General features: G+C 48.0%; 1 protein-coding gene across 6 annotated transcripts in view; it reads left to right on the top strand.

Moving 5' to 3' along the window:
- Window positions 1-24,660, top strand: part of ATXN7L1 (ataxin 7 like 1) — a 272,109-nt gene that overhangs the window by 200,136 nt on the left and 47,313 nt on the right. For 4 of the 6 annotated variants that reach the window (XM_066238539.1, XM_066238537.1, XM_066238540.1 and 1 more), the window contains one exon: window positions 10,599-10,821. In XM_066238539.1, coding sequence (XP_066094636.1) covers window positions 10,599-10,821 — 223 coding nt within the window. Of the gene's footprint in view, window positions 1-7,503; window positions 7,615-10,598; window positions 10,822-24,660 lie in introns of all 6 variants that reach the window. The other 2 variants (XM_066238538.1, XM_066238536.1) reach the window with 1 other exon arrangement.

Below are 24,660 nucleotides of genomic sequence, written 5' to 3'. Positions count from 1 at the left end.
CCACCTTCCCTGTGTTATCAGTCCTCACAACACTCACTTCTTCAACAGTGAACCTAGTGAGTGCCTATTAGTGTGAGCCCTTTGGCCAGGGTTAAAAGACTGAGCAAGACACCTGCCCTCGAGGAGTGTTCAGTGACAGGATGCCCAGCCTAGTAAACCAGCCACAGCGTGATGTGTGCTAACATGAGGCCCTTAGTTTGCTTTAGGGGCACCTTCCCATTCATAGCCCTATAATGTAGGCATTATTTTTCCTATTTTTAGAGTTAAGGGAACTGGGCCTTATGGGGTTAAGTTATTTGTCCAAGTCACAGAGGTAATGAGTGACAGAGCTGGGATTTGAGCCCAGATCTTTCTGATTCCAAAGACAGCAGTGTTTGGTCCATATTCTCAGTGACTCCCAAAGCTGGCACAGAATGTGAGAATCGCCTTGAGACAAAATATACCCTAAAAATACAGATTTGGGGTCCTGGCCCCGCTGTTCCAAAAGTAGAATCCTCTGCTGACCTGGTGGCCTCTGAGGTGTAAGTGTGGCCTGGGTACTTTCTCTACTTCGTGCATCAGGGTTTTCCCTCCCTTCCTGTGGGCAGGGCCTGCCTGGGAAGGGACCGGGCTCTTTAATGTGCTTAGCCCATGGCAGCTGGGGAAAGGCCACTGATGTTGCCTCCAGAGAGTATTGGGGAGAGTCAATTTAGCTATTCAGGTATTTTTGACATTGGGAAACCCCTTTCATGGGTTTTCTCCCCAAAGATCCCTCAGACTGTGCCTCCTGCTCCGTGAAGCTTTGGTGGCCTGCTGCACCTGTCCCTGTGATGCCCTAGGGCCAGGGTGATGGCAGCTTGAAATCTTAGATAGAATCTAGCTGCTTTTCCTAAAACCGGAAGCCACCACTTTTCACCTAAATTATGTTTAAACTCATGTGACTTGTGCAGTGGGGATATTGGGTGGTTGTGATGAGCGATCACTCTGATGGAGAAGGTCCATGTCACTGGAACTCCTTGTCACCCCTCCACTCCATGTTGGCTCGTGGAGGACACAGGAACAGCTGGCATCCACATTAGTGGATGACCTAATGTGAAGAGGGTTGCAGAGTCCCACAGAGCAGGAGGGCTGTTTGTTTACCTCCAGTCCTTCAGGCGGCAGCTTGCCTCCTGAGGGGGGAGCCTGTTCTCCACTGCTCAGGACAATGAGGTGGTGGCCAGCCCAGGATCTGGGGAGCACCTCCCCACCCTGAGGGGACCCTCTGCAATGACAGTGTCTATCTTATCACCACCCTTACCGCTCAGGGCCTGGCACATGGGACGTGCCAAGGAAGTGAGTGAGCGAATGAGATTTGACTTTGGCACATGCTTTTCTCTCCTTCCTACCTTTGTATTTGTACCTGTTTTCTCCCCTTTGCCCTCACTGGTTAAGCATATGTTACTGTTTATGTTTTTGTTGTTTGTTTGTTTTTAATCTTTTTCTTGCGTGGACTTAAACAGCTTAAAAAAAAGCTTATTAAGCAATCCATCCTTCATCCTTCCCTTTTTTTCATCTAAATACATTATATATTTATATATATGTATATATTAAATGTTTTATGTTTTTATAAACTAATGATTAGTGTTAACATATTTTTGTGATATTTTTTAATTTTCTTGTGGGTTTTTTTTTCTGGTGGATTTGTATTCTCATGTATTAGGGGAGCTTCTCTGAAGAGCCAGCTGTGAGTTGGCACTGTGGTAGCCACCTTCCCTCACAACACTCATTCAATAGCAAACATAGTGAGTGCCTATCAAGGTGAGACCCTGGGCTAAGTGCCAGGGATGAAAGACCAAACAAGACATCTGCCCTTGACATTTCCTTAAATTTGAGATAACCCTCATACCTGTCACTTTCCATTGTTTTATCACTTTCAATTGTTTTATTATTGATCATTTAGGTTGATTTTGGTATTTTTTTACTATTGTAAACAGGGCTGCTGAGAATATCTTTGGGGAAGAAGGAATATTTTTTTTCTTTTTGTGACAGACAGAGAGAGGGACAGATAGGGACAGACAGACAGGAGGGGAGAGAGAGATGAATAAGCATCAACTCTTTGTTGCGGCACCTTAGTTGTTCATTGGTTGCTTTCTCATACATGCTTTGACCGGGGGGCTACAGCTAACCAAGTGACCCCTTGCTCCCCCTTGCTCAAGCCAGCAACCTTGGGGTCAAGCTGGTGAGCCTTGCTCAAACCAGATGAGCCCGCACTCAAGCTGGCAAGCTCAGGGTTTTGAACCTGGGACCTCCGCGTCCCAGTCCAATGCTCTATCCACTGCGCCACTGCCTGGTCAGGCAGGAGGAGGGATATTTCTTTGCAGTCTATTTTCTAGACTAAATTACAAGGTTACCAAATCAAAGGCTGTATGTGTGTTTTAATTCCTGTTATTATCACAGATGCTCTTTGGGGAAATGTCATCCCTTGAAAGTGCCCAGCAGTGTGGACATGTGCTTGTTCTTCCACAGGTCTATACTTGCTGGACTTTTCTTTTAGCTAGATTAGCTGTCTAGTGAGGACATCTTTAGGGCCTGATGGCAACATTTCGGGGTCCTGGAAAATCACTGCAATTCCCCAGATCCTACCCAGTGGTGGTTGATGCCACAAGTTGACACCTCAGTATAAATAACCAATAGAAGATTAGGTGTAAGGTGGAACGCTACTACCAACGGGGAGAGATAAGGAGGATCCCACACTGTCTAACTTTAGAGTTGTGTTCTGCTGAAGTGCAAAGGGAAGAAAACCTCCCAGCAGTTTGGCCCAGTGGACAGGGCACTGGCTCAAGGGCCAAGCAGGCCAGGGCTCTCCTCCAGCTGCTGAGGTCTGTATGACTTTGGTCTTGTTTCATGATCTTGCCGAGCTTTAACTTATCATCTATAACAAGGAAGCTAACAGTGGGGTTGTTGGGTAGATGACGTGAGCTGGTAGGTGTAAAAGTAGCTTGCACGGTGCCTGACACATAGTAGATACTCAGGAAATGCTGCTTCTCTTCCTGACCGAATGAATGGGCACAGAGTGACCAGATAGACCAAGCCAACAGAAAGCCTGGGAAATCTAAGATCTGAGCACGTGAGCCACCGGCCCACACTGGCATTTGTCAGAGGGCCCCATGCAGGGCATGTTGCCTAGCAGTGGGCAGAAAGTGACAGAGGAGAAGACCCAGTATAAGCTTACTGGTGACACACACCCATTCTGTAAGGAACCTCCCAGCCACTCTGGCCCTGCTGCCTTTAAACAGACATTCCAGCCCGAGGCGAGTGTGGCATTCCTGGCACATGAACAGCTTGGCATGCTGCGCCCACCACTCACAACCTCCTTAGTCACTCGACTTTCCTGCTCTTCACTTCCTCCCCTCCTGAGGAAGGTCATTCAGTATCCCTCCTCTGACCACCAGGGCGCTATATTTAGTGTCTAACTACAGTTGTGGCCAATGAGACCACAAGCTCAGATTCTCGCCCCGGCTCTTCCACTTAATAGCCTTGTGGCTTCGAGCAAGTTTCTGAAATGCAGTTGGCCTCAGTTTCCATAGCTGTAAACTGGGGAAATGCTTACTTCACCAGGTGGTTCCTACATGCCCCCCACTACCACCACCACCTCTTGCTGAGGTCTCTGCTCTGCTCTCACCCTCAAGGTCCAGTTACTTTTGGAAGAAGGTCCTTGGAATTCCGAGTTGTCTTTTATGGAAAGCATCCTGACCACAGCTACTAAAGCTGATAGAATTCATTGATAAGCTAAAACCTGGCTAATGATTTGCTATGTTCTTGCTCTCGGGGTGGAGGCTGAAGGAGACTGGCGCTGTCAGATGAGAAAGCCAGGTGCTGGGCTAACCTGAGTGAGCCTGCCCTCCGTAGTGGGCCACAGTGACTGTGGTGCCCCGAGTCTGTTAGAAGGTACTGGTACCTTAAACACCATACTGGAAAATTCCCAACAAGTTCTTTCTGAAACAGGCACCAGACTCTACCCTGGGTGTTGGGTCTGCGCTGAGGTTTTGGATGCAGGATAGTGATACTGTGAGTATGAAAATGTCTTCATGAATAAGCACAGAGGGAGGGGAGGGCTCTGAATTTTTACTGAAGTGGAGTTTCCTGAGAGCCTGGTGGATTTCACCTGCAGAGAATAAGGGGGGAGAGTTGTGAGCACACTAGGGCTCCCTACGCTTAACAGAGAGTTTTTAAATGCTGAGAATCAGGGTCTCCAAGTGTCCACTCTGCTGGTCTCTGGGACCATGCCCCAGGGTCACTCGTGGATGGTTAAGGTGGATATGGTACAGTATGGTCTTAGGACAGCCAGCTGCAGAGACTCGATCTGGACTGCTTGTGATGGAAATGTAAAAAAGCAAAAGGATTTGTTTTTTTATTTCTTTGGTCCTGTGGTCCCCAACTCTTTCAGGCTGTAGCATGGGGCTGCTTATTGATACCTAAAAGCTGCCCAAACACCTTGTTTCTTTCCTCTCCATAGGGGAGTCAGGTGCCCTGCTGAAATGCCCAGTGTGTAGGGGGGTAGTGGGCTCTTGCAGGTATTTCCCAGCTGCTGCAGTATCTCCTGGTGCTTCAAGGTGGTAGAGCTGAGTTAAAACCACAGTCTCTAAAGATATGCCCAGCCAGTTTCTTCATCTGTAGAATAGAGGTAACAGTAGCACCTCTCTTAGGGTATTGCAAGAATTAAATGCCATAAGGTAAATCAAGTATTAAGTAGCGTGCCTGGCACATAGAAAAGTCTTAGTAAATAATTGTTACTACTGGCCAAAGGAGAGAAGGGGTGAGACCAGAGCTTATTGATCCCAAAGCACTCACGTAGGTGGTATTTGATGTAGTAGACACTTAATTCTGCATGGGCGTCTGACAGTGATTTCATGTTTCACTTCAGTAGGTAAGTGGTACTCATATTCAACATTAGTACTATATAGATTAGTTTGTTCTTTCTGTCACACAATCTGTTTTGTTTTGTTTTTCAGAGAGAGAGAGGGATAGACAGAGACAGACAGACAGGAACAGAGAGAGATGAGAAGCATCAATCATTAGTTTTTCATTGCGCATTGCAGCACCTTAGTTGTTCATTGATTGCTTTCCCATATGTGCCTTGACCGTGGCCCTTCAGCAGACCGAGTAACCCCTTGCTGGAGCCAGCGACCTTGGGTTCAAGCTGGTGGGCTTTTTGCTCAAACCAGATGAGCCCGCGCTCAATCTGGCGACCTCAGGGTCTCGAACCTGGGTCCTCTGCATCCCAGTCCAACGCTCTATCCACTGCGCCACCGCCTGGTCAGGCCTGTCACACAATCTGGAAAGAAATGTGTTAAAGAGCTATAAACTATTTCAACCTTTTACTATACCTTAAAGAAATGATCCTAAATCACTTTTTTTTTTTTTTTTTTCATTTTTCTGAAGCTGGAAACAGGGAGAGACAGTCAGACAGACTCCCGCATGCGCCCGACCGGGATCCACCCGGCACGCCCACCAGGGGCGACGCTCTGCCCACCAGGGGGCGATGCTCTGCCCATCCTGGGCGTCGCCATGTTGCGACCAGAGCCACTCTAGCGCCTGGGGCAGAGGCCACAGAGCCATCCCCAGCGCCCAGGCCATCTTTGCTCCAATGGAGCCTTGGCTGCGGGAGGGGAAGAGAGAGACAGAGAGGAAAGCGCGGCGGAGGGGTGGAGAAGCAAATGGGCGCTTCTCCTGGGTGCCCTGGCCGGGAATCGAACCCGGGTATCCGCACGCTAGGCCGACGCTCTACCGCTGAGCCAACCGGCCAGGGCCTAAATCACTTTTTAAGTAAACTTTTTTTTTAAGCGAGAGAAGCAGAGACACAGAGAGAAGGACAGACAGACAAGAAGGGAGAGAGATGAGAAGCATCAATTCTTCCTTGTGGCACCTTAGTTGTTCACTGATTGCTTTCTTATATGTGCCTTGACCAGGGGCCTCCAGCTGAGCCAGTAACACCTTGCTCAAGCCAGCAACCTTGGGCTCAAGCCAGCAATCTTTGGGCTCAAGCCAGCAACCAGCGTTCAAGCCTGCATCCTCAGGGTGTCAAACCTGTGCCCTCTGTGGCCTAGGCTGACTCTGTGTCCACTGTGCCACCACCTGGTCAGGCAATTGTTCTTTCTTTTTAAAAAGCTAGACAGCTGACCTGTGGTGGCGCAGTGGATAAAGCGTCGACCTGGAAATGCTGAGGTCGCCGGTTCGATACCCTGGGCTTGCCTGGTCAAGGCACATATGGGAATTGATGCTTCCAGCTCCTCCCCACCTTCTCTCTCTGTCTCTCTCTTCTCTCTCTCCCTCTCTGTCTCTCTCTCTCCCTTTCTCTCTCCTCTCTAAAATGAATAAATAAATTTATAAAAAGCTAGACAGTAGGTAGATAGTAGGAGAGTGGCCAAGTAATTTAGAGCATATCAATGATTATCACCTAAGCATTTCAAATGACCTGTATAAGGGGTTAGAAATGTATAAATAGAATAATGTCAGTTGAAAAATAATACTGTAGTCCAAAATATCAATTGATTACAGTCTTGTTAACATATGTCCATTAACAAAGAATGAGAAAATCTGAAGGGACATGCTCTTTTTCTCTAAAACTGCTTCAGTCTATAAAATATTTTAACCGAGTAAAAACACAGTGTTCTATAAAGTTTTTCTGGGCAGGGCAAATGGAATTTAAATAATTATAAGGATCTACCTTAGGTATACTCTTGGTCAAAACAAACAAAAAAATGAGTAAGCCCAAAGTAGGTGAGGGCTTGTAGCAGAATGATTATAAAATAAAACTGGAACATGTTACTCAGAGACATTCTACCTGCACAGCTACCGGTGCATCTTTTTCCAAGAAACTCAGACCCTGTGTTCTATCAGCAGCCCATCCCACCTCTATGCCAAAAGGCAAACCTGTACAGATAGGGAAACACAGAGTAAATAGGAATTGGATCTTGCTGAAAAAAATCTCTTCCTGACCCAGGGCCAGTCCCACCCATTTTCAAAAGCTTAACTGAGTGAAGTGTAAAGGCCACCGTATGAGTGAAGCTCAGACCCCTCTGACCACGGTCCCCACATAGAGCCTTACATAGCCTTTCTATAGGCACGGGCGGCTGATAAGCTGATTCTCTGGAGGCTCAGCGGACAGAAGTCCAGATCTCTTTGTGAGATATCTTGAAATAGTGTAGATTTAATTCAGTCTGAACAACATGGAACAGTTTCACAAATAGGAAATACATTTTTAATCTGTTATAATACAAAATCTCACACACACACAAATTCAGGGTAAAAAATTCAAGTGTTGATGAATATCTCTCATGTGTAACTCGTTCTTTCAATTGGTTGTGTGGGGCAGGTTGGCAGGATCACTAATCAGGATTCTCGAGGAAGGTGATTTTAGAATTGCTGGCCTGGCCCGTTCACTTTGTCCCAAGTGGCACCCTTCCTTGTGATTTATCTTTGATTGTTGTTTACATTACTTTTAAGTCTTGGTTTAGCAAAGTAAAATTTCTCTTTGTTATCAAGGCTCATCTCCCACCGGAACTGACGGACATTTTTGCACATCCCTCACCCCACCCCCTCCAGCCAGCCTGACAAGAGTGAGGGAAGACTGCAGGAAAGATCCAAGCAATAGTGGTAAAAAGCAAATCTTATTTTAGTTTTGGAAATCTCTGCCAAAAAAGAAATTGCTAAGCAAGACATTTCTGAAAGGCAGGAAGAACTATGGGTTGGAAGTGAAAGGAGTTGGTTCTGGTCTCAGCGTTCCCTCTCACTGGGTCTGCCCTGCCCTGCGAGCTAGTGACGGAGACGCTCTCTAGCTGATCAGCTCCTCAGTCAGCACGGAGCTGGGATGAGCAGGCTTTGAAGATCCAGCTCTAACTTTCGGTGATTCTAATTCCTGTACTGCCTAGTTTCCTGCCTCCAGATCTTGGCCACGGGACACCCCACTTCCTTCCTTCCTGCGAAGTGGCGAGGCCTCGTTGCTTGTGTGGCCATTGGCCCCGACCTTGGCGAGTCACCTCACCTCTCCGGGTCTTCTCTGACCAGTCAGGCATGAGGGGAGTGGAGACGCCTGGCTGCTTCCTGCCTGTCTCACAGGGGTTGTAAAGGCCAGTGCAGTTTTACGAAGGATGAATTCCTCCAAGGAAGATCCTGCCCGACTAAAATATTTCAGTCCTTCAGCTGTAATTATTGCTATAACATTCAGGAACCATGAGGGATGAGAAGAGAAGGAGCAGGTGTAAGTATGCCTTGTACTTATGATAATGGAGTGGAAAGAGGCTGTAGAAGCCATCTAGGGACCCACTTCATTTACAGATAAAGACATGGAAAGTGAGAAGGTTTAAGTGATGAACTCTGGGCTATAGGCTCACTGATGTGGTGTGGTTGGCACTGGAGCCTAGATCTCCTGGCTGCTCACCAGGGTTCTTTCTGGTACATCAAAACAGGCCCTGGAACTAGCTCTTGGTTTTCAAAACCTTCAACAGATGGCTCTGTAAACTGAGCATGCCTGGACAGTCTACACTGATTGTATAAAGAAAAATTACCTGTATAGTTATTCAGTGGAGGCAGCATATGAATACTGGTCAGGCAAAAATACCCATCATTCAGATGGTTCTCAAAAGTCCACCTCCCCCCGCCCCTGCCAACTCCCACGTCATCAGAGGACTAGAGTCAGTCTGCTTTGAGACAACCTGATAGGTGTTGGTACACAGGAGCACAAGAAACTCCGAAGTCCCTTTCAGATAGCCAAGGTCAGTCTGGCTTCCTTCTCCTAGGCCAGGAGCTGGAATAGCAGCCAGCAACGTGCTGATAGGAAGAGCCTGAGACTCAGCTTAGAGATGGAGGGAGCATATGCTTGGCACTCTTTGCCTCCCACCTTGTTCACATCACGTTCAACCAGAATTCCAGATTTGCAATCTCCAGGTCTTCCCTTCAGGACACTTGTTATCATCTTGTGTTTATTGAACACACATTAATTAAACACTAATTATAGGTGGGGTCCTGTAGTAGGCACAAGAGAGCCAGAGACGACTTAGGAATTCAGAGCCTTTGTATTTGGGGATCCAAGATTCCTTCCTGTAACATTGTACAGAGTTTTTGGGCATGTATAAATGTGCATTTTTCTTGGGAGAGGGTCCTTCAGTTTTATCAAATTTGTTACCTATAACAGTTAAGAACCACTATAGTTGGTGGACACTAAACCTTTTTGCACTTGCAGTCAAGTCGGGTGTGCACATCCTGTGCATCGAATCAAGACCACAGGGCTGACTGAGTGTGAACAAGTGAGGCATGTCATGGCCGAGCAGCTATAACCCCAGACCTCAGGGAGCCCTGGAGAGGCCACAGCTGGCATGTGGGCAGATACTGGGCCACTCTTGGCTCTCAGAGACTCTTTTATTCAGGCCTTGCTGGTCCTTCTGACCAACAGTGACCCTGTTGCTAGTCGGGTTCAAGAATTTCCTGTGGGTTCTTTTAAGAGCCCTGCTCTCCTCACCACTTCAAGAGACCATTTAGCCTCTGAGTAGCTGCCTGGGACCATGTTGGCTGTATGGTCGTCCCACTGTGTTCAGGTGACACCTGGTGTCCCCTCAGCTAGTCCTATGGAAGTTGTTTTGCAGAAGGAAGGCCTGGTAAATCCCTCCCATGAAAACCTTGGTTTAGTTTAGTGTACCATTTGACACAGAGGTTCAGTTACTAGTTGTGGGAGAGGAGTGGATGTCAAGACAAACCATAGTCAGTAGGCAAAAAAAATAAGTTTAAATATGTATATTTACCTTTTTTAATGTTTATTTTATTGATAGTAGAGAAAGAACAGGAGAAAATAGGAGAGAGACAGGAACATCTGTTCCTGTATGTGCCCTGACTGGGGATTGAACTGGCAACCTCTATGCTTCAGGTCGAAGCTCTAACCAACTGAGCCACCAAGGCAGGGCTAAATATGTGTATTTTAAGTTATTTGATCGGAGTTTCCACTGATATTTGTGGAAATATTATTTTTAAAATTATAATAGCCTGACCAGGTGGTAGCACAGTGGATAGAGCGTCAGACTAGGTCGTGGAAGACCCAGGTTCGAAACCCTGAGGTCACCGGCTTGAGCATGGGTTCACCAGCTTGAGCGCAGGGTCACTGGCTAGAGCGTGGGATCATAGACATGACCCCATGGTCACTGGCTTGAGTCCAGAGGTCGCTGGCTTGAAACCCAAGGTCGCTGGCTTGATCCCAAGATCACTGGCTTGAGCAAGGGGTCACTCGCTCTGCTGTGGTCCCCTCCGGTCAAGGCACATATGGGAACACAATCAACAAACAACTAAAGAGCTGCAACAAAGAACTGATGCTTCTCATCTCTCTCCCTTCCTGTCTCTCTGTCCCTATCTGTCCCTTTCTCTGACTCTCTGTCTCTGTAAAAAATAAGAAGTTATAATAAATTGCATAAAGGCAACTTCTCACTCAGAAAAAAAAGACAAACCTTAGTCAGAACTGGGGCTTCAGGTATGCAGACATTGCAGGATCAGTGTTTCTCTTTTTTCTCTTTGCCTGTTGTGAGTTTGGCGTGAGTGTAGGAGAGGCTCACTCACTACAGACGATGTACTGAGTTCTATTCTTTCTCCCTCTTTAGAGAGAAGACACGGTTCAATGTGCAGACCTTCTCCCTCTCCAGCATCTCCACCCTCCAATTCCAGGACATCACTAGTACAGGTGAAAACAAAAGCCTGTCTCAGTGGCCATAACTCTGCCAGCAGCACCTCAAAGCCATTCAGAACGCCCAAAGACAATCTACTTACCTCCAGCAGCAAACAGCACACGGTCTTTTCTGCGAAAGGATCAAGGGACAAACCATGGTAAGTGTCCAGTGCTGTAGCCAGCAGCTTTCTGTTCTTGTTGCTTGTCCCTGTCAACACAGGAAACAGTGTTTACCTCTGGCTTTGTTCCTGGGCATCGCGTCTAAAGAGGGGAGGGACAAAAAACCCAAATGATGGGGTGAGAAACCAAAACACTGGAAGGAACATGGGACCTTAAAGTGCCACATGCCTGACAGGAGAATTTTTTCTGCTCCTATGAGCTAAGCCAAGTTGTGTCTAACAGGGAAGTATTTCTCAGCGATCTGGTCACCTCTCAATTTTCTGCCTCAGTGAAGAGAAGCATTGGTGTAGATAATCAAAAGCTGTCAGCCTTCCCAACGGGGAGCCAGGCCGCCTGGGCCTGGGAGGCAGGCCCCCTATAGAGCCCCCTTGTGGGAGCAGCCGGGCCTCTGCTCCTGGGAACAGCAGAGGAAGGGGGTTAGGAACTGACTGTGGGATAAAAAGAGCCAATCCAAAGAGCGTGTCACCCCTTTGATGGGCTGGGACAGAGCTGATTGCAGGTGACCAAAAAATCAGAGGCTTTTGATTCATTATTTTTATCTAGTCTTGACCAAAGAGTCAGGAGAGGTTGCCTGTGGAATGGACAGATAGGAAACTGCAGTGGAGATGAGGACGGGAAGCAGTGAGCACAGGCACACCTCAGAGGTACTCTGGGTTCACACCACCTGACAAAGCGAAGACTGCAACAGAGCGAGTCACAGCCTGTGTGCTGGTGGAGGATCTTGTCTTCAACTTGTAAAAAAAAAATGCAACATCTGTGAAGCAAAGTGAAGCACGGGAAAGCAAGGTGCGCCTGTATCTTCCGATGCCAGGGGACCCAACCTGGAGCACTTGAGGACTGGCTTTATCCTTCAGGCCTCATAAAGAGAGACAAGGGATAATTGTGGCATTCATCTAATTTATATATTTAAAGGGGAAAAGTGTTCTGTTAATTAGTGATAGTTAATTACACTTAAGTTCATACCTAGGAGAGCTGTGAACTAAAATCATTCGTCAACTGGTTTGTCACTACACACTGGAAATTATGATGACTGTGTAAAGAGCTAATTATGCCAGATCAAGTGCAGTGCCCGTGATAGAGTGGGAAGGTTTAGCCATGCCGTCAAGGAGGGCAGTTACCGGCATGCTGGCGGGCCGCGTGGACAAGCTCTTCTTTTCTGATATTAGGATCTCAAGGCCGTCCTGTGGGAGGAAGTAGCTGGTTTGGGAAGATCTAGCCTAAAAGTGACTGTGGTGGTAGCTCTGGGCCTCTGGGAGTGAGTCTCCCTCTTATACGTGGCCTCAGAAAGCACCTCAAGATTGTTTGTTGAAGCAGCATCAGGTGTCCTGGTGTAAGCACAAGCTCCGGAGTTACTGCCTGTGTGCAAATCTCAGCTGGGTGGCTTTAGACAAGCCGCTTCATTTTGGTGTGCCTCAGTTCTACTCATCTGTAAAAGGGGGCTAATAACAGCTCTGCCCTCTGGGATTGTTGTCAGGATTAAGTGAGATACATTTTATGAAGTGGCAAGTACAATATCTGGAGCACAGTACACATTTGATAAATATTTGACGATAATGTTATTAGTATCATTGGTATCACATGTTCCAAAGGACAAAGCTCCTATAACTAGAATAAAAGTTGAGAAGTCAAACCTTTCCAAAAAAGTAGAGAAATGGCTCTCGCTCAGACTGAAGTTGAATATGGGAAAGGAAAAAATCATTTATTTGGAGTCTAGAAGTGAGCTACAGAGAAATCAAACAAGAGAGCTAGGCAGAGGGCTAGGAGGAATTAGCCAGGAGACTCCGGAGTCATAGATCATAAAATGAACCTAAGACACGATAAATGATAAACATTGTCCCCGGGGAATGAGAGCTAGCACCAAGAACCCTTCCAGGAGGCAAGCCTTTGGAAGCCCACTGGGATTTGATCAGCCTCCACATTTGATTCGGCTGATTCAGCATGCATTTAGTAAGCCTGCCGAGGCCCCTTCAGCTAGAAGCAAAAGGTGGTTTTGAAAGAATTTGAAAAAACTAGCCAGGGCCCAAAGAAAACCTACCAAAAGAAATATATGGAGGGACATAGCTCTTATAAGAAAAAGGCTCTAAAAACTAGGACACTTGCCTTTTATGAAGAACAGAAAGCTAATGGGCAGCTTGAAAAAGGTGGCTATTCTGAAGGCAGACTCGGGGCGCACCGTGAAAGAGGCTGGGTGCGATTGTGGCGGTCTCCTGCCTGTTCTCACCTCCGGGCGGCCAGGCTCTCATCCCCCTACCCACCATCACCAGGGACATGTGTTTGGGGATGCTGGGAAGGTTTGGCTTGGAGACTTCCAGGGCTTAGCCTCGGGTCAGGTGGGCTTCCCCAGAGAGCGGTGTGGAAGAACAGGCCCTGAGCTAGGGGCAAGAGAAGCCAGGTCAGAGGAGCACCCTTCTAGTTGCTAAGACGGGGTGCTACCTGATTCATGAATCACTTCATAAAGCTGACTTGGATATTTTTTTAAAAAGAAAAAGCCTGTTCAAGATCCAGTGTGGTCACTAACTTCCTATGTGACCTTGAATGAGTTAATTAACTTCTCTGAATCTCATTTCCAAGACTGAATATTTTGTAATTTTAAGTATTAGTAGTCTCTCAAAGATTCTCAAAGGTTCCTACTGAATTAAGAGTTTAAGCTCCTTGGCCCAACATAAGGGACTCTACAAATTGCCTCCAAAGCCCCTCATCTAATCCTGATCATCTAATTCCATCCCATTATTCCAGCTTCCCCACATGTCTTCCTCTGATACTTTTGCCTAGACTACCCATCTGTCTTTACTCAACCTTTTAATGAGTGTCTGCTATAATACTATGCGTCAACACTATAACAAGCCCTGAGAATATATAGGGTCCACTGATGTCACCTATAGAAACCTTTGTGCCAATTAGAAAAGACCTGGATAGAGTTAGGACCTGAGTATACAATTGGTCTTCATCCCCTCCCCCCTTCCTTAGCCAGGCATCCTAGAGCAGTGCATAACCTGTTCAACTGTGCACCGCAGCCCTGGGGACGCAAAGTTAAGTAAGACGGACACCATCTTCGGGAGTCTGTAAAAAGAGACATAAGCTAAACACAGGGTACAATGTGATCAGAGCTGAGACACTGGAAACACACAAGGTTAGATCCTCTGGGCACCTAACCCAAGCTGAGGGTACAGAAAGGGTTCAGAAGAGGTCGCACAGAGTTGAATTTGAAGGGTACATAGTAATGAGCTAGACAAAGAAAGCCAGATCAGTATGATGAATGTTAGGTTACATATATTTTTACCACAATTTTTGTAATAAAGAAAAAAACGGAAACTTTTTTAAAGAGAGAAGTATGTCCCAGGCACAGGGAACAGAATGTGCACGTGGGGGATGATGGACTCGGGAGGTGTCCACTCCGTGCACTGAGTTCAGGAATTCGGACTTGCCCCTGAAAGCTGTCAAAAGAGCAGTTTTACTTTTAGTGAGCTCACCCAGACAGCAGTAGAAAGGATGGCTTCAAGGACCACTCAGGGAGCAGCGGGAACAGTGAGGGTGCTTTTGTGTAATGCAGGTGAGGTATGGTGGCAGCCTGGACCCAGGCAGCAGCAGTGGGCATGTGCAGAAGCAGCCAGAGGGGGGAAATACTAAGGAAGAAAACTCCACAAGATTTTGGAACTCATTGTATGCAAGCTCCAAATACAAGGAAATACAAAGGAGGAGTTGAGGATGATGTCTAGGGACTTGGACAACTAGGTAACTGGTCCTGTCATTTTCAAGAGAAGGCTAGAAGGGTCCCGAGTTCAGGATGGGGAAGAGAGAATAAGTTCAGCTGAGAAGCCAATGGAGGTTGAAGTAGCTGAGAAACATCTACATAGAGATGTTGGTGGGTACAGAATGTATGAGCATGGAGATTTGAAAGTTGTCAGTGTGGACATGCACATTGAAGCCATGGGTACAGATGGGACCTCCCAGGAAGGTACAGGCTTGAGAGAAGCAGGGGACAAGGTCAAGGCCCTGGAGAATGGGGGGCTAGGGGAAGAGGAACACAGGAAAGCAGGGACTGCTGAGCCAAGCTTCTTTCCACAACATCTTGTTCCTTCCCTCCTGGCCCAAATCTTCCCTGTTCACTGCCCACCCCACTGGCCACCTTTTCATCAAAGCCTTGTTCTCATTCCCATCCTCCTTGGCAGCCACCGGATATGCTGGTGTCTCTTTTTAATTCCCATGGCAGTTCATTTTTACCTTGCCTGTGACTGTGTGGCACCATCGATTCAACTTTCCTGGGTCCCTTCTGCTCAGTAACTGCCGGGCCTCCCACAGACTCGCTCCTCACACTCAGCAAACAGACTCCCCTTGTCAGTAAATATTTGTTGAAGTGAATACAATGGATCTGACCATTGAAATGGGTTTTAAGATTTCCATTACTGGAGGTTGTTAACAGCTGTTTAGACTAGCACTATCCGATGGGTGTATAATGTGAGCCATATGTATAATTTTAACTCTTCTAGTAGCCACACTGAAAAAGTGGGGAAAAAAAGCAAAATTAGTTTTTAATATTTTATTTAGCCTAACATACCCACAATATATCATTTTAACATATAGTTTATGTTTCTTTTTTTTTGTCTTCAAAATCCTGTGTGCGTTTCACACTTACAGCCCATCTCAATTGGAAACTACACTTTAATCAGAAATACTTGACCCATATTTAGATTTTATTAAAAATTTGTGATTATAAAATACATTTGCATACCCACATTGTTCTAAACATACTCAAACATTTCTAACAACTGAAGCAAGTACCTGTTTTTTTATTTTAATGAATTAAAGTTAAATAAAATTTAAAATTGAGTTCCTCAGCCACATTTTAAATGCTTACTAGTCACAAAAGTCTGGTGGCTGCTGTATCAGACAGCACAGCTCTGGACCTCTCGGCCCAGTGGCCCTGGCTGGGTCTCTGCTTCTGTGACCCACAGGTATATTAAGGTGACTCCTACATCTCTTTAATGTCGTGCTTCCTGACAGGAGCTGCTAAATTCTAAGGTGGAAGAAAGTTTCGCTTCTTTCTCACATTAGCCTGCAGCTAATGTATGGTGTGTGGTGGAACAGACCCCAGCGACCCAGTGGGCAGCAGTCCGCCCTGCTGAAGTTCTGTTCCCTGCTCCGGAGGAGCTCGGCATCAGCCGGGAGGCCAAGAAAGCACCAGCTTTGCGTGGTCCTTAGATTTCCGTTCACAGCAGGCCGGGCACGCTTTTTCTCAAGTAGCTCAAATTCATCTGTGCAGCGATCCACATCAGTGCTGAATCCAGGCAGACCTCCTGGCATTTCACACACATTTAAGTGGTCTGTGGGTTTGTTGTTTTCTGCTTTCTGTGTCTGCAGAGATTAAAAACAACTCTGCATGAGAAGAAAGGGGGAACAGAGAGGGCATCCCCGTCCTCCTGGGTATGTCCCCTGCAGATCTGCCTACAGCACTCCCTGCTTGCCCTGCACCCCGGCTCTCGGCTCTGGGAGCGCCTCCATTAGTTCGCTGTCCTGCTGGTAAAGGCAGAGAGTTGGGTAAGATGAGGCTGTCCCAGGTAGAAGTCAAGAGGAAATTATGACTCTTCGGCTCTTTCGAGTGAAGATGAGCATTTCAGACTACCTATGAGTCCCTGAGCGGCCCAGGCACCAGCTGACTTTTGACCCTGCTTTGTCTCTTCCGCTAGCCCCCCTGGTCTGGTGTGCTGAGCTGCTGGGGGACCACACCCACTGGTGTGGGCGGGAGCAGGGAGGAGGTTTTCCTCCCCTGCAAGGCTTGTTGCCTTCTCCTTGGGCCTTATCAACCCACATACGTGTGCTGAATGCTAAATATGCTCAGCTATTAAAAATGCAGGAGATGAGCCTGCTGCTCCAGAAGGAAAATGAGCCAGAGCAAGAGAAGAATCAGCAGGCGCCGGCCTCCGTGTGTGCCGGCAGCACGGTGGGAGGACCGCCTCCTCCTCTGGCCGCTTCCAGGGAGGCGTGTCCTCCTGGCGCGGTGGGGCACGGGCAGAAGTGCTCTGGAAGCCTTCCCAGTGCTTATGGAGAGGAAATGATAACTGAACAGCCCTGGCCAAGCGCCTTGGGAGAAACGAGGCCGGCTTATCGCTTCTTGCCTGGTGTTGTCATGAACTGGGGGCAGTACTGATGGCCCCAGAGGAGTCTCCTTAGGGTTTCTACTCAGGCTGGAAAATGCTGCAAACCCCAAGTGCTGTGGATGCTTCTGGTGGCCTGAGCCCTCTGACCGCCTGACTCCTCAGCAGGATTCTTGCAGTGGCCTCTGCCTGGTCCCCTGGCCCTCAGCCCCGCCCTCACTCCAGTCTGCTCTTTGCACCTAGCAGAATGCTATAGGCCCCCACCCTGCTCAAAACATTCAGTGGCCCTCAGTTGTTTGCCCACAGGGTAAAAGTTTAACGTCTTTGGAGGTAGATATATGATCTGGCATTTCCCACTTGTCCTGCTGCTCCTGCCAGTATTTTAACCCCTTCCTTTTATAATATATTCCAGATGTCCTCATCTGTTTGTAGCTCCTGAACATGTCTTCCATGTGTTGGCACATGTTCTTTCCCTTCCTGGAAGCGGCCTCGCTGTCTGTCCTCACACATGCTTTAAAGTCCCTTCATGAGCATCACTTCCTCCAGGAAGCCTTCTTGGACTTTTTATACAGACTGAGATGCTCCTTCCTCCAAGATTCCATTAACATTCAAGATACACGAATAAGAGCTACCATATATTGTACTTATTTGCACCTTTATCTTCCTTTCCCTGCTTCCAGCTGGACCCTGGGCTCCTTGGCATCCCCATGTTGTAGCACAGAATCTGGCACCTAGCAAACATTTCATAAAGAAATGTATGATGGGTGAATGAATGAATGAGTGTAAGAAATAAAACTGCTCCTGGCCCTGGCCGGTTGGCTCAGTGGTAGAGCATCCCCGGCATGTGGAAGTCCTGGGTTCATTTCCAGGCCAGGGCACACAGGAGAAGTGCCCATCTGCTTCTCCACCCCTCCCCCTCTCCTTTCTCTCTCTCTCTCTCTCTCTCTTCCCCTTCCACAGCCAAGGCTCCATGGGTGCAAAGTTGGCCCAGGCACTGAGAATGGCTCCATGGCCTCCGCCTCAGGTGCTGGAATGGCTAAGGTCAACCGGAGCAATGTCCCAGATGGGCAGAGCATCACCCCCTGGTGGGCATGCCGGGTGGATCCCAATCAGGAGCATGCGGGAGTCTGTCTCTCTGCCTCCCTGCTTCTCACTTCAGAAAAATTTTAAAAAAATAAAATAAATAACCCCTGCTCCTTCCCCATCCTCACATTTTTCTAATGCTAAAGGAAACCATAGGTATAAAAAATATATATCTTTTTAATTCTTGAGGAGAAATCAGAGTGCCAGTTCCCATTGTGGAATTATTTTTCCCCATTACACTTATTAGAGTGAGGAAGAGAGAACTCTGGTCCTGAATGGTGAGAAAGAGGAACCCACTTTGCTTTGTGAGAAGATGGGTACAGTACGTGCACCCTGTACCACAGCCCCTCTATGGAGCCTGTGCCTGCATCCCAACACTTGGTGGCATGAGGAAACCCCTACTCAGAAGGGAACTGAGAGGCTGGTATGGCATTCCACAGAAGTTCCTCTCTGGATTCCCACTTACAAATCCAGTCCTTCACACAAGAGACAAGGGGGGTCATTCTGAAGCCAGTTTTTGCCTCTAGTAGTGCAGGTTTGCGTGTCAGGGAGAGGGAGGAGGACAGAAGATGAGAGAGGAAAGCGGGTGGACAAAAGGAAGTAGGTGGAGGTTCCTAAGATGAGCAGAGGGCAGGAGCAGAAAGGGCAAGTGGGTAAGAGGATGGTAAGACAGGCCAGAATATTCAGGCATCCTGGGGAATAAAGTTCGTTCCAGCACAGGAAGGCATCAAGAACTTAGACATTTAAGTGCTACTTGCCTACTGGGTTTTCAAATGACCAAAGTAAGGACAATGGACAGCTCCTTGGGTATAACCTCAACTGACCTTGCCAAGTCACAGAAGTGCTCAGAAACAGGGACTAGAGTCTAGGGACAGAAAATACAGGCTAGGTCAGCTGGGGAAAGGGAAAAGTGGCATGACAGAGAGAGGGACCATGAGCCACAAAGCTTAATGACCATGGCCCTTCGTATTTCATAGCACCTTGTAATTTTTATTTTATTTTTTAATTGAGTGGAGAGGATATAGAAAGACAGACTCCCACATGCGCATCAACCAGGATCCACCTAGCAACCCCCGCCCAGGGCCAATGCTCAAATCAACAGAGCTATCCTCAGCACCCGGGACCACGCTCAAACTAATCAAGCCAGTGGCTATGAGAGAGGAAGAGGGAGAGAAGGGGGTGAGTGAGGGGAGAGAAGCAGATGGTCACTTCTCCTGTGTGCCCTAACTGGGAATTGAACCTGGGACATCTGCACATCAGGCTGATGCTCTAACCACTTAGCAAACTGTCCAGGACCTTCACCTGGACAGTTTTGCTCAGTTCAGAGCCCCAGTCACTTTTGAGCCTCAAATCTACTCATTGACCTGATAAGGAAGTGGAGGCCCAGACTGAGACTCCATCCCTGTGTCTTCTCACTGTGGCAGAGCTGGGACTCCATCCCTGGTCTTCTCACTGTGCTATGATAAAGAACATGCTCTTAGAGCCACCTGAAGTCTAACCCTGTCTCTGCCCTTTGCTTTGCTGACTGAAGGCCCCGGGGCAACCTTTCTCAGCCTCAGGATCCTCATCTGTAAATTGGGGGTGAGGACGGGCACACACCGCATGGCGGCTAGTCAGTGTATTGGATCAGGGAGGATGAGAGGAGTAAAAGAGAAGATTCTGAAGCCCTCCACCCTCATTCTTGTCATCACCTTGGCTCCTCCACCAGGAAGAGGGACAGTGGCAGGCTTTCCTAAAGCATTTGTTCTGGTGAAGAGTTGGTTTGGTGTTTATTGTGTTAAGTGACTTATACTTCACTGAGAACATTAATTCATTCATCAGAAACTTAAAGCTCTTCCTAAGTGCCAAATGCCATATACCTCACCGGGATAACTTTGGAGTGACCCGTGGACTTGGTCCAGGCTTCTGTCCTCAGGTAGCTCAAGCCTCACAGAAATAAAGCTAAAAATAAAGCTAAAACCTGGTCATTTAACATAAGTGCGTCAGTAACACCTGGGAAGGAACAGCCAGCACTGAGAGAAGAGGATGTCTCTAGATCTGGGCAGGGAGGGAGAGGTCACCTGAACCCTTCCCCCAGCAGAAGGAGCTGTCCAGCCCACACAAAGGCCCAGAGCCAGGTGGAGCTCTGGCTGGAAAAAAGTGCCCTGTGGGAACCAAGCTGTGAGCCTTGGGGAGCTCGCAGAACCCGTTAAGCAGTGCTAGCAGGATCAGGTTTGCGCTGGTGGCTAAGTGAAGGCAGATTCAAGCACAGAGAAGCCAGGACAGAAAGGCCAGGGGTAAGGATTTTCACCAAGGTTCAGGCAGGTGATGATGACAGGCCTGACCTGACGCTGCAGGCGGGGACCTCTGTTAGCAGGTAGACTTGAGTGCTGGAATATTGGGAAGGGCCGAGGTCTCTAACTGGAGTTTCTTAAAACTACAAAGTGTATTTAATTTGGGACCAAAAATGTACTGAGTTCGCTGTAGGTCAAGGTGAGGACTACACATTTGGAGGTTTAAACAGTCTGCTTAGCATCTGGGTGAAGGTGGTTTGGGCACAGGGCTATCTGCCAGTCCTAGATTCCAATACGAGAAGGAAAGAGCCGAGTAGGGACACCCTGGCCTTCCAGGCCACTTGCAAGAGAAAGCGCTCCCTGGGCTGTTCCTCTGTGAAGGAGGCTGGGGGCAGAGGGAAGCCAGGAGTGCAGTGCCATGTCCTCATACCCAGCATGCTCGGAACGAGCTTCCAGAAAGCAAAGACTGGGGACCCGAGCCCAGGTTTGTGCCCAGCCCTCCCTGGCATGGGAATGGAGGCTGTTCTGTTGAAGGGTCCTGTTCTCTCCCCCTGGGTCACCGTTGACTCCAGGACTTGAGGGAGAGCATGAATGTCTTGGCTACCTCTGCAAGGTGCGAGATGGGCCCCAACACAGGGCTGCAGCTGCAGGAACCAGTGACCTCTGGTGGCTGCAGAGGGGAGTGCTCCCACTTACTGCTCCCAAGCTGAGCCTGTCCTTTCCTGATCTCCACAGCTTCAAAGTCTCTGCCCAAAGGTCCTGATACCATGTATGCACTGCTCGGAATCTCACTGAGTATGCTTTTTAATGGGGGGCTTTTAGTTCCTATGTGGAAGAAAAGGCAATGGGCAGGTACAGTTGGTTTGGCCCTAACTCCCTCCTGGACTGATGGCCCGAGGCCACAACCCTAGAGGCAGGCTGGTCCCAGTGCACTCCAGAGACAGCCTGTCCAGCATCATTTACCCAACTGCCAGGATCCTGCTTTTCCCTCTTTATCTTCTTCTCATCTCTGGCTTGCTAACTTTTCCCTGTCTTGGGGCACTACAACTCCCCAGGAATGTCAGGACACGGAGTGCCCACTAATCTCCCAGCAGATTTGGAGTCCACATTCTGAGCTCCATGGTTAACAGAAGTTCCAGGGCTTTTAGCAGAGGCTGGTGCTGGGGCCTCCTGCTCCCAAGAAACCCAGAGCTGTCTAAATAGGAACACATGCAGTTATTCCTCCAGAAGACGTCTTCGAGTTGGCAAAGACTCTCGCCGCCCGACGTACTTCAGGGTTACAGGAGACAAAATGTTTGTATGCAGGAAGGCTGGAGTTCCTACTCAGTCTTCTTCCAGAATGTGTTATGTAGGAGCATGGACCACTCCCCCAGGCTCGGGCAGGACCTGGGAGGCCAGAGGCTGCTACGCAGGTGGGATTGAGAAGTGGGATTAATGCTCCTAGAAAAGAGTCATTGCATCTGGAAAGGCTTCCTGTGTCCTATGTAGTTCTGTTTTCCCTCTTCGTTGCACACCCAGAAGTGGTCCTCCACCCCAAATGAATATGGGAGGCCCCCTGCTCACACCCATCTGATCCCTGGCCCACCCACCCCTGGTCCCTCCCATCATGGGACCAGAAGGGCTAACAAGACGGAAATTTCTGATGGTGATGATGACTTGCACCCCAAATATATGTATATACCCCGGAAGCATTGGGGCCAGTGGGGAGAGGGGATGGTATGATCCACTGTCCACCCTTTTTTAACTTACAGCTGACATTCAATATTATACATATTAGTTTCAGGTGTAAACATAGGGTTAAACATTTATATAACACAAACACTTCCCATTTTGTTCTAGCTCCAGTGTATTTAGTGCCAACTATGTGCCCAGTACTATGCTAAGCACTTTATATGTATTATATCATTAATCACTCCAAATATGTATCTATTTTGACCTTCATTTTACTGATAAGGAGACTTCAGCCCAAAGTAGTAAAGGCCCAGGATAAGCTAGGCAGGGCAGCCACATATGTCTGTGTGGTTTTGCCCTGTACAAAGCTGCCCATCAAGAGGTGAGGAAGAACTGAAGCCAGCTCACTCACTTGGCCTGCCACCCTTTTTCTAATTCCCACAAAGGACCCATGGACTTGCAGGGCCTGAAGCAGGAAGTCAGACACTTTTCCACCATAATGCATCTAGCAGTAGAAACGGCAAGAGTGGATCTGCATTTGTCTGATTTCTAAGTCTGTCTTCCTAACCATGTCCTATGTTATCTCGCAACACCCTCCACCTGTGAATCTGCCAGGACAGAGACCAGGCATAGAACCTCGGTTCAGTCCTGCATGTCCTCCCTGATTTTATTTACTTGCTTCTGGCCACTTTTACAATCCATCAAAGTCAACCTGCTTCTTTTTCCCCTACTCCTGACTGGCTTAAGGGAAAGTCCCACGGTAGTCTTCTCAGCAGCTAATCGCCTCTTCCCCCAATTGAGCGATGAGGTCTTAGCCATCATCCAAGTCACTGATGAAAACGCTTTAACCTTCTTGGCCCGCAAGGGGCCTCTGTGAGCTCCACTGGGCACCCCTCTGGCCTGGCATGAGACCCTGCTAAGCAATATTTTTTTTGCCTCTGCTGCCAGGACCACTCACCCCCCATAGCATGTGATGTGAGCACATTTTCCCACTGAGGGTGAGCTGTGTGGGAGGGGATTCAAAGCTATGCAAAGGCCAGGAGAAATTATACATGGTGCTTTCTCCCCCTCCACCAGGCCTGACACTCAGCTACAGAATATTATTAGATTAATCTGGCAGGTTTTCTTATTTATCATGCTCTGTGGCTGATTGCCCTGTTTTCTGTTTGATTCAGGTGTTTTACAAATTGGCTTTGTGAAAGTTGTACCAATATCTTTCCACATAAAAGAAATACCATTTATTCATTTACCAGGACATCTGCACTACCATCTGTATCTGTTGCATCATGGCAGGACTTTGTAGCTCTGCTATTCAGGCTGATTATTTATTTACTTATTTATCTATCTATTTATTTATTTATTTTGAGAGAGAAGCACCAACACAAAGCTCCACTTAGTTGTTTTTTGTTTGTTTGTTTGTTTGTTTGTATTTTTCTGAAGCTGGAAATGGGGAGAGACAGTCAGACAGACTCCTGTATGTGCCCGACCGGGATCCACCCGGCACGCCCACCAGGGGCAACACTCTGCCCACCAGGGGGCGATGCTCTGCCCCTCTGGGGCGTCGCTCTGCCGCGACCAGAGCCACTCTAGCGCCTGGGGCAGAGGCCAAGGAGCCATCCCCAGCGCCCGGGCCATCTTTGCTCCAATGGAGCCTCGGCTGCGGGAGGGGAAGAGAGAGACAGAGAGGAAGGGGGGGGTGGAGAAGCAAATGGGCGCTTCTCCTATGTGCCCTGGCCGGGAATCGAACCCGGGTCCCCTGCACGCTCTACCGCTGAGCCATCCGGCCAGGGCCAAGCTCCACTTAGTTGTGTATTGATTGCTTCTCATATGTGCCCTAACCGGGGATCGGACCAGCAAACTCAGGACCAAGCTGGCAACCACAGGATTAAGCCGGTGACCTCGTGCTCAAACTGGTAACCTTGAACTTAAGCCAATGCCCTTGGGCTAAAGCCAGCAACCTCGGGCTCAAGCTGACAACCTCAGGTTTTGAACCAGCAACCTCAGCATTCTGGGTTGATGTTCTATCCACTGTGCCACCACCAGTCATGGTAGGCAGATTCTTAGTGATAACTTGACTCTCAGCCTTCAAGAATGCCCCAAGTATTTTTTCAACTTAAAGAATTTAAATTTGATTTAAATAATGTCCTGGTAGTAGACCCCAAAATGAGACCCAAATAGAATTCCTTCTCTGAGAGTCTTTTAAAATAAGGTAAATCTCACCTAACCAGAGGTGGTACAGTGGATAATGTGTTGACCTGGGACACTGAGGTTCCAGGTTCAAGCCCTGAGGTCACTGGCTTGAGCATAGGGTCGCTGGCTTGAGCATGGCATCGACATGCTCCCATGTTGTTGTCTTGAGCCCAGAGGTCACTGGCTGAAACCCAAGGTCGCTGGCTTGAGCATGGAGTGACTGGCTCGGCTGGAGCCCCCAGTTAAGACATGTATGAGAAGCAATCAGTGAACAACTAAGTGCCACAACTATGAGTCAGTGCTTCTCATCTCTCTCTTCCTGTCTCTCTCTGTCTCTTGCTAAAAATAATAATAATAAAATAAAATAAGGTAAATTCCTTTTTACTTGAGGTGAATTAAATGCTGTCACTGCTTAGAGGGCAAGAGGCTGGGTGAGATGCTCCTTTCAAGGACCTGCCAGTGACTCGAAGATCCTCAGAATTCTGCACATGGGCTTCTGTTAAAGGAA

The sequence above is a fragment of the Saccopteryx bilineata genome, chromosome 7 (assembly GCF_036850765.1).
Source record: "Saccopteryx bilineata isolate mSacBil1 chromosome 7, mSacBil1_pri_phased_curated, whole genome shotgun sequence".
Lineage (NCBI taxonomy): Eukaryota > Metazoa > Chordata > Mammalia > Chiroptera > Emballonuridae > Saccopteryx > Saccopteryx bilineata.
This window is presented reverse-complemented; position numbering and strand designations above follow the sequence as displayed.